This window comes from Oryza glaberrima, chromosome 1 (assembly GCF_000147395.1).
Source record: "Oryza glaberrima chromosome 1, OglaRS2, whole genome shotgun sequence".
Taxonomy (NCBI): domain Eukaryota; kingdom Viridiplantae; phylum Streptophyta; class Magnoliopsida; order Poales; family Poaceae; genus Oryza; species Oryza glaberrima.
The window spans coordinates 1,635,261-1,647,693 of NC_068326.1; the positions used below are offsets into that span (position 1 = coordinate 1,635,261).

General features: G+C 53.3%; 2 protein-coding genes across 2 annotated transcripts; one reads left to right on the forward strand and one right to left on the reverse strand.

The window, feature by feature from the left end:
• Positions 1-6,458: 6,458 nt before the first annotated feature.
• Positions 6,459-7,344, reverse strand: LOC127760568 (probable calcium-binding protein CML16). The gene has a single exon (XM_052284849.1). The coding sequence runs from the start codon at positions 7,169-7,171 to the stop codon at positions 6,626-6,628; it is 546 nt and encodes a 181-aa protein (XP_052140809.1). The 5' UTR covers positions 7,172-7,344; the 3' UTR covers positions 6,459-6,625.
• A 2,866-nt stretch (positions 7,345-10,210) lies between these two features.
• Positions 10,211-11,236, forward strand: LOC127786379 (16.6 kDa heat shock protein). The gene has a single exon (XM_052313779.1). The coding sequence runs from the start codon at positions 10,505-10,507 to the stop codon at positions 10,955-10,957; it is 453 nt and encodes a 150-aa protein (XP_052169739.1). The 5' UTR covers positions 10,211-10,504; the 3' UTR covers positions 10,958-11,236.
• The last annotated feature ends 1,197 nt before the right edge of the window (positions 11,237-12,433 follow it).

Sequence of the window (12,433 nt, forward strand, 5' to 3'; positions counted from 1 at the left end):
ACTCCCTTAATTATCGGCAGAATCTAATTCGTAACCCTCAACCGCAAAACCGGATAAGATGACTCCCCGAACTATTGAAACCGGTGCAATTTGACTCCCTCAGCGGTTTTGGAGGGCGGTTTTGCTGATGTGGCACTGACGTGTTGATGTTGACCTAGTCTCCGTCTCACGTGACGCTTACGTGGCATTCAAATTAAGAATATATATGTGGGACCCATTTGTCATTCACACAAAGAAATATATTATGGGACCCACTGACATGTGGAGCCCACATGTCATCCTCTCTCTCTTCTTTTCACCGGTCTGCAAGGGCGAGAGCTGGACAAGCGGCGGCGGCCGACGGGAGGCAAGCGACACTAGGGGTCTAGGACGGCGACAGCGGCGGTCGAGGGAGTGGTCGGCAGCGGCGGCGGCGGGGCTAGATCTTCCTCCTCCTTCTCTCTCCCTCATCTCTTTCTCTCCTGTTTGTGTGGTCGGCAGGAGTGGTCGGCGGCGGCGGGATGACGACGGGACGGCCGGCGGCTGACGCCTCCACCCTGCCGCGCAGCAGCCGGGCCGCCTCGTTGCGGCGCACCGGCAAGAAAGCCCTCGCCGCGCACGGCGACGACGCCGCTGGTGCCCATCTTGAGGTACATGATGGGCCCGTACTTGCGCGCTAGCGACGCCAGGTCGGCGTGCGGGGCCGGGCCGACGAGCGGGAGCGCGCCGAGGACAGGGACGCCCGGGGGTCCGGGGGGAGGCGGCAGCCGCCGCCGGGGGAGGGCGGGCGGTAGGAGCGGAGGGAGAGGTGGAGGAGGAGGCAGAGGAAGGGGCCGGAGAGCACGACGGGGTCGGTGCAGAGCGCAGCGAGCTCCATGGCATTTGGAGCGACGAGGCGAGGTGGCAACGTCGCCATGGGGGAGGGATGGGCGAGGACGTCGACGACTCGCGGGGGGAGAGAAAGAGAGGCGGCGAGGGGGACTCCGCTCCGGGCTGGGTGAACTCTGGCCGGGATGGGGTTGGAGGAGGCGCCGGCCACCGCCGCTCCGGCCCCCGTCCGCCGCCGCCGACGATCTGGCCCCTGCTCCGGCCTTCGCCCGCCCGCCCTCCCGCCGCCGCTAGCCCCCATCCCACGCTCGCAAACAGAAAGAGAGAGAAAGAGAGGGGGAGGTTGAAGAAAGTAGATAAGAGAGGATGACACGTGGGCCCCACATGTCAGTGGGTCCCACAATATATTTTTGGCTGTGAATGACAGATGGGTCCCACATATTTTTTTAATTCGAATGCCACGTAAACGCCACGTGAGATGAAGACTAGGTCAACATCGACACGTCAGCGCCACGTCAGCGAAACCGCCCTCCAAAACCGCTGAGGGAGTCAAATTTCACCGGTTTCAATAGTTCGGGGAGTCGTCTTATCGGGTTTTGCGGTTGAGGGTTACGAATTAGATTCTGTCGATAATTAAGGGAGTCAAAGTGGACTTTTTCCTTACAACATCACGTATATGGAAACGATGGAATTAAAATGTAAGCCCAACCCAGCCCATCTCACACACAGAATGGAAGGGCTTTATGGGCCTGCTAATTAACTTGAGGAATAAGTTTACTACAGGTCCCTCCGCTGTCAAAACCGTTGAGGATGTAAAATGAACTTGTATTGACAATTAAGGGATGTTGTATACCCGGTTTTGTTGTTGAAGGAAGTGAACCAAATTCGTCAACAAGTTGAGGGACGTAATATGGATTTTCCTTCACTTGATCGTCTGCTCTATTGGGCTAGGTCTACGTTTTACCTTGCGTTGGAAAAAGTACACCAAAGGTCCCTCAACTTGTCATCGAGTTACAAAATCGTCCTCCCCGTCGTCTCTCAACTAATCAAAACCGGTCACAGTAGGTCCGACCCCGGTTTTTTACTACGTGGCGGCTGAGTCAGCATGGAACCAACGTGGACCTCACATGTCAGGATGCCACATCATCTCTCTCTTCTCTTCATCGGTTCTTTTTCTGGCGAGAGAATGCCGGGGAAGCGGAGCACGAGCACCACGCCGGTGGCCGGATCTGGACCCCCCCCCCCCCCCCCCAACCAAACAAAAGCTGCGATGAACATTGCTACGCAAGGACATGCCGGGAAAAGGACTCATTGACCTCTAGTGAAGATGGAAAATGGTGATGAGAAATTGGAGATTGACGCTGTCTAGACATGAACTTAGTACGGGGCTACGGCGACAGTGGGCAGCCAGTACACCCGTGCAGAGGAGTAAACTGTTGCAACTCAACTTGGGTTTTTTTCGACAACAAACATCTCGTGGATTGAGAGTTCAGATTGGTTTCTTCCACAGATTAATTGTAGAGCAACAAGAAGATTGGGGGAGAACATGGCACTATAATCGAATTAAAATATACCAAAAGATCAAATTAAAGAAAAGAACAGTCAAACCCACTAGATCCCTGAAAAAAAACTGAATCTCACCTAGCTGTCAGAATCTTCAGAGCCCCCTTGATTCTTCAGCTCGGCTTCTCAGACACGAGATAACTGAATCGAACCATGGAAGAAACAGGAGGAAATACGGAGAGGAAGAAAGAGTCTTGAGAGAGGAGTGGCGACGCGGAGAGAGGAAATACGGTGAGAGAGGAGTGGCGGCTGCTGAGGCAAGCCACCGCCGTCCTCGCCCGCCTCGGGACGTCGCCGAAGTCCAACTGCCTCCACGCTGAGTGCGCAAGCGCTGCTCTTCCAGCCCCCAGGACAGGAGCAAGCGAGCGGCGGCCCCGAGTCATCGTCGTGCTCCTCGTCGCCAACCGCCGCCCGTCGCGCCAGCCCTCCTCTCAGCCGCGCTCCTCCCCTGCCGGCCGCCGGCACTCCTCCCCTGCCGAGTGCTGCTCGAGAGGAGAAAGAGAAAGAAAAGGAAGGGAAAGGAGGGGAAAGAGAGAGGATGCCGACGTGGCATCCTGACATGTGGGATATACGTGGGTTCCACGCTGACTTGGCCGTCACGTTGAATAAAATCGGTGTCAAAACCACCAAAGGATCTATTGTGACCGGTTTTGATTAGTTGAAGGATGTGGGATATCTGGTTTTACGGTTGGAGGATGATTTTGTAACTCGATAACAAGTTGAGGGACCTTCGGTGTACTTTTTCTCCTTGCGTTTGGTCTATTTTTACTAGGCCCAACTTGAGAGAGGCCCACTCAGAGTGAAGGCTAGTCTGGGCTGGGCAACCGAGTAGACAGATCATCATTTCAGTCCGGAATAAGTCCACTTTCCTTCCCTCAACTCATGCGCTTGGTTGAATCACATCCCTCAACCACAAAACCGGATATAACCCATCCCTAAACTCCGAAAACCGTTGCAAATCGACTCCTCGAACGGTTTTGGAGGCGGTTTTGTCCTACGTGACAGTTGACTTGCTGAGTCATCAAGCGGGACCCACATGTCAGCAGTCTGAGTGCCCCTTGCAAGAGCCAATGATAAAAAAATAAAAAAAAGGTAGGACCCACCAGTCAACCTCCTCCTCCTTCTCATTCTCCCTACCTTATCTCTCTCTCTCTCTCTCTCGCAGGCAACGGCTGGCGAGCAGGCGGAGCCGCCGGAGTAGAAGGCTACCCGCGCGCGGCTGCCGCTGGCGACCTCCTCCCTGTTCCCGCGCACGGCCGGTGACCCCCTCCACCCACACACGGCCGTGGCCGGCGACCTCATCCCCACGCCTGCACCGAGGCCCGTGACAGCGGCGGTGGCCGGAGACCTCGTCCCCGCGAGCGTGCCGCGGCCGGCTACCCATTCCCCCGAGCGCGTCGTTGCTGGTGAGCTCCTAACCATGCCCGTGCGAGGCGACCTCTTCCCCGCACCTGTGCCGAGGCCAGCGACCCCTCACCCATGCACGGTCGCGGCCAGCGACCTCCTCCCCGCGCACGTGCCGCAGCCGGCTATCCCTTTCCCCGAGCATGCCGATGCCGATAAGCTCCTAACCATGCTGGCGATGATCTCGTCCCCACGGCGGCGCCCATCAAGCGGAGGATGCCGGCGGAGCGGTGGCGACGGCAGGCTGCGGGCGGAGCAAAGGGGCGGGCGGAGCGGCGGCGGTGGAGGTGGCCAGAGGAGGAGGAGGTCGCCGGCGAGCACGGCAGCTGTGGCAAGTGCGACAGCGGTTGACGACGACGGTCTACTCCACTCCGTCGGCATGCTCCGTCCACCGCCACTTGGCCTGCCCCGCTCTTCCCTGCCGCGGTGGGGTTCCAGACTGTGGCGAGGAGCGCGGAAGCGTGGTCGGGGAGGCCCATGGAGGAGAGGGAAAAGCTGCCGCTGCCCACAGTTCCTCTCCTCCCACCGGCTGCCGGCGACCGCGCGCCGCTTCTGTCCCTTCTAATGCTTCCCGCGGTTCCTGTTCCACCGGCCGCCGCTCGCATCTCCTCTCCCACCCGTCTCCGCCGCTCCTCTCCCGTCCCGGTGAGGTCAACGGGTGCGGCGACATCCTTCTTATCTGCCCACCCTGCTCTGCCCTTCTACTTCCTCTCTCGCCGCCGCCGAAGACGACGACGGCGACGGGTTCAACAACGACCGCCCGCTGCCCTCTCCCGGCGGCAACCCGCCACTGCCCAGCTCCGCCCCTCTGCTCCGGCCACCGTCGCTCCGCCCGCCCCGCTCAGCCCCTCTGCTCCGCTCCGCCCGTGGGCCGCTGCTCAGCCCCTCTACTCCACTCCGCTCATGGCATGCTGCTCCGTCCCTCTGCTCTGCTCCGCGCTTACTCAGCACCGATGAGTTCATACTGCATAGACACTTACATGTGGGTCCCACCGTGCTAAGTCACGTCGTCAACCGAGTCAACGACGCCACGTCGGACGAAACCACCAGCCAAACCACCGAGGGAGGGGATTTGCTCTGGTTTTCAAAGCTGAAGGAGCCGATATACCTGGTATTACGGTTGAGGGACGTGATTTAACTAGGCACGAGAGTTGAGGGAGGTAAAGTGGACTTATCTCTTTCAGTCCAACGCAGAACAAACATTTCGGCCCAACGACAAGAGCTCAAGAAGCATTTCGGCGAACGGAAAATCATATTCCAAATTTAATCGGCACATCCGCACATGAAAGCATCTCACAACGAGGTGGTGCATTTCCCTCGTCAGCCACAGCATCTGACAGATAAGCAGATCACTTACCTGCATCACTGCATGTACATTGACAATCTGGGCAAACTGAATAAAATGTACTGGTAGTAGCTACAGATTACACTGCATCTTGAGATCAATATCTAACCAGAGAGGTTAATGACAGAAGTTATGCTGACAAGATTGCATACTACTTACTGCAGATAATTGACCAGGTACAAAACTATGTGGTTAAATGAGTGGACGTGAAGAACCAAAATTCAGTAGTGATGGCCAGTCAAGTAGATGTAGCAGCCTTTTTTGGCCGGTGCCTGCATGCATATGCAATTGACTTTGCTGCCTGAGATAGACTGAAGGTTTCAGAGAGCTAATGGATTTTGAGGCATAACAAATTGGACTCTGCTTTTTATGGTAGCCTTCTTCTAGATCATGGAAGCTGGTTGCTTTGAAAATTGTCGGATGGCGGTGATCCAACAGAGATGCAGAGTAACAGAAAATCTACTCTGCCGTAGACTGTATAATCTCCCGTGTTTGTTGAACTAACTACCATATCTCAAATCTGAATGTATAATCTGCCAGTGTCAACTGCGTGCTTCCATTTCAACCCGAGGTGTAACATGTGCACACAAAAGCTCTTCTCTGAATTCCGCAAATAAACTCTGCTTAATTTGCAGATGAGTTCGTAGTTGTCACTGTTACCGCTATGAACCCCGTGTGGATGGTGGGGGAAATTGACAGGCGTCGTCACTCGTCAGTGCCGTGAAGAAGAATTAACCAAAACTCAATCTGCATGCAAGTGTCCATGGTTGCCTATTTGTTGCTCTTCTAGAAGTAGTGGCACTTGTTGCTCTTGCTTGCCAGTTGCCACCTCGATCCTCTAGTACAATGTTACTAGCATTGGTGCTTTGCTTACTTTTGAATCTTTTGTGGCTTCACAATGGCCGTCAAGATCATAAAAATAGAGGGCCGTTTTGGATTGAAGCCAAAACGGTGCCTACCAAAATTTTAGTAATTTAAATAGTAAATATGTTAGTTTGGTTTGAAGCCAAACCCATACACAATTTAGCCATATTCTAAAATCTTCTTCACCATACTACTAAATTTGGCTCCATGTTGGTATCAAACCAAAAGTAGGCTAATTAACTTTACCATACCACCAAAATTTACCTAAATTTTGGCACTACCAATAAATAGTTAGGGTAGAGAACCAAATAGGCCCAGAATCCACAAACGACACAAAGGAAATACTCAAACACAAAAACTGAAGTATGACGAGATGAGCTTTGTGAAAGAGAAGATGACCAGCAATTCTGTCATTAAAAATTCGGCCAAATCTTAGCTGGTCCAGATCAAAGTAGCATACATCAGCAGATCGGTGTACACATAATCACATATAATATTATACACGGCGCTGCTAATTACACATGGAAGCATCAGTCATGGTCTCATGGATTCAGATCGATATTACTACCCTTTTATTACATCATTTCTAGGTCAAAATAATGACAAACAGAAGCGAGCACATCTAGATGACCTGACACTGTTTTACTCCGTCTTGGCCTTGTCAGCGCCGCCGGTTGCAGCGGCATCACGGCACATCATCTCCTTGAACTCCTCGAACCCGACGCAGCCATCGCCGTCGACGTCGACGGAGGCGATCATCCTCTCGCACTCCTCGGCGCTGCAGCCCTCGCCGATCCGGCCGAGGACCTTGCCGAGCTCGGCCGCCGTGATGCGGCCGTCGCCGTCGACGTCGTACACGTCGAACGCGGCGCGCAGCTCGGCCTCGTGCTCGGCGTCCCCGCGCCCGCGGCCGTGGAACGCCGCGAACTCGCCGAGGTCGACGAAGCCGTCGCGGTCGGTGTCGAGCTCGTTCATCATGGCGGCCACCTCGCGGCCGCCGGCGGACTCGCTGGGCGGCGGCGCGATGGCGCGCGTCACCGCGGCCAGCTCCGAGGGGGAGATCCTGCCGTCCCCGTCCGCGTCGAAGCGGGTGAAGACCCTCTCGATCTCCGCGTCCGCCGGCGCCAACGCCGTCGGCCTCTCAACCTGCTGCTGCTGCGGCATCTTCTTCTCGGTGGTGTTCGACATGGTTGCAAGACTTGCCGTAAGCAAAAGCTTGAGCTTAATTAGCTGAGTGAGCAGTGATCAGAAGTGTGGCTGTGGTGAGCTAGAGCTCGCAACAATGCAGAGGGGAGCTATTAATAGGGGTAGGTGCACGGCGCACGCGCCATTGACGCGCACAGACTTTTCATCTCTTTGGATAAAGAAATGCATAGTCGTACAGGAGAGAGTCTTTTTGTGGCCTTTCCCTGCTGCATAGGCCGGCGTGGCAAGCGCGTCTGCCACGAGTCGCCGTCGTGAACATGACACGTTGTCGGCTGATGGAAGTGGTGCGAATCTCGGGAGAATTGATGCAAATTTTTCGACCTATTGCAGGCAGTTTCTTCGAAGGGGGTGCACATGTATGGAGAGTACGAATCACCGGCCACGTCTTCCGTGTGACCGTGCTGAAGTATGTATACTACGGAGTAGTATAGTCGGGCAACAGTTTGCTGTAGCTTTCATGGCCTATCAGTCCAGAAGAGCTGTGTACTTGGTGGATAGACTACACGTGTCCACGGAGGGAAGAAAAATGAGAGATCATAGTAGTATATAGCTAACTTTGCCATTTCAACTCAAAATGAAAAGTAAACTCATTCTCTTTTTGAATAAGTCCATTTTACCTCCCTCATCTCTTGTCCTTCGTCGAATAACATCCCTCAACCATAAAACCGGGTATAACGACTCCCTCATCTCCGAAAACCAGTGCAAATCGACTCCCAAGACAGTATTGAGTCCAGTTTTAGCTTACGTGGCATCTAAATGGCATTCAAAGTAAAAAATTAGGTGGGACCCATGTGGGGCTCACCTATCACCCTTCCCCTCACTCTTTCATCTCCTCCTCTCTCACAATCTCATGCCTTCAATCGGCTCGAGCAGCGGCGGCGGGTGTGGGGGAGGAGGTCGCCGGGAGGCCACGGCCGGCCGGGCGCAGGGGAGGAGGTCGCCGCCGGGTGGACGCGGGGGAGGAGGTCGCCGGGAGGTCACGGCCGGCGGAGCCCGGGGGAGGAGGTCGCCGGGAGGTCACGGCCGGCGGAGCCCGGGGGAGGAGGTCGCCGGGAGGCCGCGGCCGGCCGGATGCGGGGGAGGAGGTCGCCGGGAGGCCGTGGCCAGCCGGGAGCAGGGGAGGAGGTCGCCGGGTGGTCGCGGCCGGCCGGACGCGGGGGAGGAGCTCGGCGGGTGACCGCGGCTGGTCGGGAGTGCGGGACGAGGTCGCCGAGTGGCCACGGCCGGCCGGGAGCGGGGGAGGAGGTCGCCGGGTGGTCGCGGCCGGCCGGACGCGGGGGAGGAGCTCGCCGGGTGGCCGCGGCTGGTCGGGAGTGGGGGAGGAGCTCGCCGGGAGGCCATGGCCGGCTGAGCGCCGGGGAGGAGCTCGCCGGGTGGTCGCGGCCGGGGGGGCGCAGGTGAGGAGCTCGCCGGGAGGTCGCAGCTGGCCGGGCGTGGGGGAGAAGCTCGCCGGGTGGTCGCGGCGGGCCGAGCGCGTGGGAGGAGCTCGTCGGGAGGTCGCGGCCCGCCGGGCGCGGGGGAGGAGCTCGCCGGGTGGTCTTGGCCAGCCGGTCGCGAGGGGAGGACCTCGACGGGTGGTTGCGGCCGGTTGGGAGCGAGGGAGGACCTCTCCGGGAGTAGGAGTAGATGAGTCGTGTCTTCAAGCCCTCCGAGGCCCGCCCCCGACCGACGTTCGTCGCCACCGGCCGGCCGAATCAGCCTCTTGCATGTGCGGTTGCGAGAAAGAGATTGAAAGGAGGAAGAAGATAAGAAAAGGGGCTGACAAGTAGGCCCCACCATTTTTTTATTTTAGCATTTGTCACTTCCATGTGGGACCCACTTCTATTTTGGTGATATGGCCGCCACATCAGCATATTTAGACCAAGTCAACCTGCCACATCAACATAAACCGCTTACAAAACCACCCGAGGAGTCGATTTGCACCGGTTTTCGGAGATGAGGGAGTCGTTATACCTTTTGTGTGGTTGAGGGATGTTATTCGACGAAGGGCAAAAGATGAGTGAGGTAAAATGGACTTATTCCTTCTCTTTTTATACGAAGAAGAAGAGCCTGTTTGGTTGGTGACCTGAGCACCATGCCTGAGAAAAATCCGTGCCTGAGTGTTGCATGAGGTGGGAGTGGTTCATGCCTGAGAGACATGCCTGAAAGAAACCTGTTTGGTTGGTGACCTGTGCCTGAGAACACTTAAAACTAATATTATCTATTATCTTTATCTTTTTAAGCTTGGAGTTTAATAGTATTACCTCCGCTTTATATTATAAGTTGTTTTGATTTTTTTAGTTAAACCTTTTTAAGTTTACCAAATTTGTAGAAAAATTTAGCAACATTTATAACACAAAATTAGTTTTATTGAACCTAGCTAACGTTGAATATGTTTTAATAATATGTTTATTTTGTGTTGAAAATATTACTATTTTTTTTTTACAAAATTGGTTAACCTTAAATATGTTTGATTAGGAAAAAAGTCAAAGCAACTTATAATATGAATATAGGGAGAATTTTTTTTTACATAATCTCTTATCATATCTTTAGCAAATCAAGTGGAGAGCAGTTCGACTCATTTTCCAATCAAAAGATAGTGCATGCAAAAGAAGCAACCAGCTGCAGCGTGAGAGAATTAGTACAGAAGTATTTCAGCTAATCAAGAGGCCTGGCACTGCATGCAACTCAGGCCACCAATTTTGGTCGCCTGACTGAGGCTGATTGAGCTGGCGGAGAGCTCAGGCCAGGGAAGGTATGGATTGCCTCAGGCACCAACCAAACAAGATATATTTTTTCTCCGGCTTGTCTCTGGCCAGGCATATTTGTCTCAGGGTGGCAACCAAACAGCCAGGAAATTCTAAGGTACTCCTTCACAAATAGTTCCAGCCCAGCAAAAGTCCAATCCAGCTCCGTGAATTGAATCCATTATCCATCTCGTATAGATTGTCAGCCCATTGTGCAATCCTAACAGGCCCATTTAATTTTGAAGCCTGGTCCAGTCCACGCCACCAACGGACGCGCCGTCGATCAGCTCTAGAGATCTCGCGCCACACCCAGCACCCGCTGCTTGCCATGCCGGTGACCTCCAGAACAAGCAGGAAACCTCATCACTCACCCACTCCTCGACCCTTCACGACGCATCCAACCCATCCTCACTTCTCAACTGATTCTCGTATAAATCCACCCCCCTCGAACACCGGATCATCGGTCGCCAAAAATCACACAAACCTGCGTGCAAAGCCATCTTGATCCAGCGAGCAAAACAAAACAAACGTTGGAATTAAACCGCGAAACCGAGAGCAACAAACTAACCAAGCAGTAACCAACAGCACAATGTCGCTAGTGCGGAGCGGCAACGTGTTGGACCCGATGTCGGTGGACTTCTGGGCGGACGCCGACCCGTTCGGCGCCGTGCGCTCCCTCGCGGAGCGGTGCCCCGTGCTCACCAACGTCCGCGTCGACTGGAAGGAGACGCCGACGGCGCACGTCTTCACGGCCGACCTCCCCGGCGTCCGGAAGGATCAGGCCAAGGTGGAGGTGGAGGACGGCGGCGTGCTCGTCATCAGCGGCGAGCGCGCCAGGGAGGAGGACGTCGACGGGAAGAACGACGAGCGGTGGCACCACGTGGAGCGCAGCAGCGGCAAGTTCCAGAGGCGGTTCCGCCTGCCGCGCGGCGCGCGGGTGGACCAGGTGAGCGCGTCCATGGACAATGGGGTGCTCACGGTCACCGTGCCCAAGGAGGAGACCAAGAAGCCGCAGCTGAAGGCTATCCCCATCTCGGGCTGATCATATCACCGTCCGTGTTCGGCTGTTTGCTGCGTGCATTTGGCATGATCACAAGGATATGCCAATAATAAACTGTGTTTCAAGCAAGGGAAAATAATATAACTGTCGTATGTAGCCCGTACGTACGTGTCGCTCGTGTGTATGCATGTGTGTACTAGTAGTACGCACTACGTGTGTTACAGTATTGAACTGTCTTAATTTGTCGTTGATGATCAGTTCTTCGTCAGATATGCGATCATGTACCTGTCTACCGCGGATATGGGAATAAATCTGTATTGCTAGTCGTACAAGCTAGTTGATCGATTCATTTCACTAGTTAAAGAAATGGAGGACATGCGTGTATGGGTCAGGGGAGCGTAATGGTATTGGGACTAGCTATCCATCACGCGACAGATTTTTAGGTCTAAATCACATAGATATCACATAGATTTTAGATAGTTGGATTAGGCTCATTTAATCACTTGATTAGAAGAGTCTATGCATGTATCAACATATATTAATTATATATATTACATATATTTTATTTATTAGATCTTTACATCGTAAAAAAAATATCACCAACTCATCTACTAAAAGTTAAAGTGTAATTACACTAACTATAGTGTAATTACACTTACATGTTATATTAACTGAATTTACAAATGTAATTTTAGTTATATAGGACTGTAATTTTATATTTTAAAGGAAATAACAAATCACATTTACTTACACATCATTTTTTTTATCAAAATTACAGTGCACTTACATATCGTATCAACTGAAATTACAAATGTAATTTTAGTTATATAGGATTGTATTTTTTTTTGCACTAATCAGCGAAATGAAAAACCACGTGTTTAGCTAAATCGAATAGGGAGGAGGAAGCGGAATAAGTGAGAAAACGGTTCCGGACACGGCGCACTAATCAAAAAATTCGCACGGAAACATGGGCCCACGCGGCCTCAACTCCCCCTTGCGCCCTAATCAGCACAAATCGTGGCGTAGATCATACGGTCGAAAAAACATCAAATACGAAGGAAAAAATCACGCGACAAATTAATATATAGCAAATTCATAATTTAAATATTTCAATTTTAGCATCACAGCGTTGGCCCGTAATGCATGCATGTTAATTTTCCTCACCCATCATCTGTGGGCCCATGTGCGAAGGGTCAGCTGGCCCATGAAAACACACAGATCTCAAAGCATATCGAACCGTCAAAAATTCTAGTGATATCTCACAAGAAATCTGTCGACAGACGTTTAGCAAAATCGAATGGTATTTTGTTTTTCTTCCTCAATTTCGCTTCGGCCCACGGGCCATGGCGAGAGAAGGCCGATCTCATACGAGGTGGTCTCCTTGTGGGAAGGCCCCAGAGTGGCTTGCATGAAGCCTTGGGTGGTCTTCGGAAAAAGTACATTGAAGATCTATCTCAACTTGTCATCGAATTACAAAATCGTCCCCCAATCGTAAAACTAGATATATGACATCCCTCA

What these genes read in the sequence shown, in the direction of transcription:
- LOC127760568 (XM_052284849.1), bottom strand. Translation starts at nt 7,171, where the DNA reads ATGTCGAACACCACCGAGAAGAAGATGCCGCAGCAGCAGCAGGTTGAG.
- LOC127786379 (XM_052313779.1), top strand. Translation starts at nt 10,505, where the DNA reads ATGTCGCTAGTGCGGAGCGGCAACGTGTTGGACCCGATGTCGGTGGAC.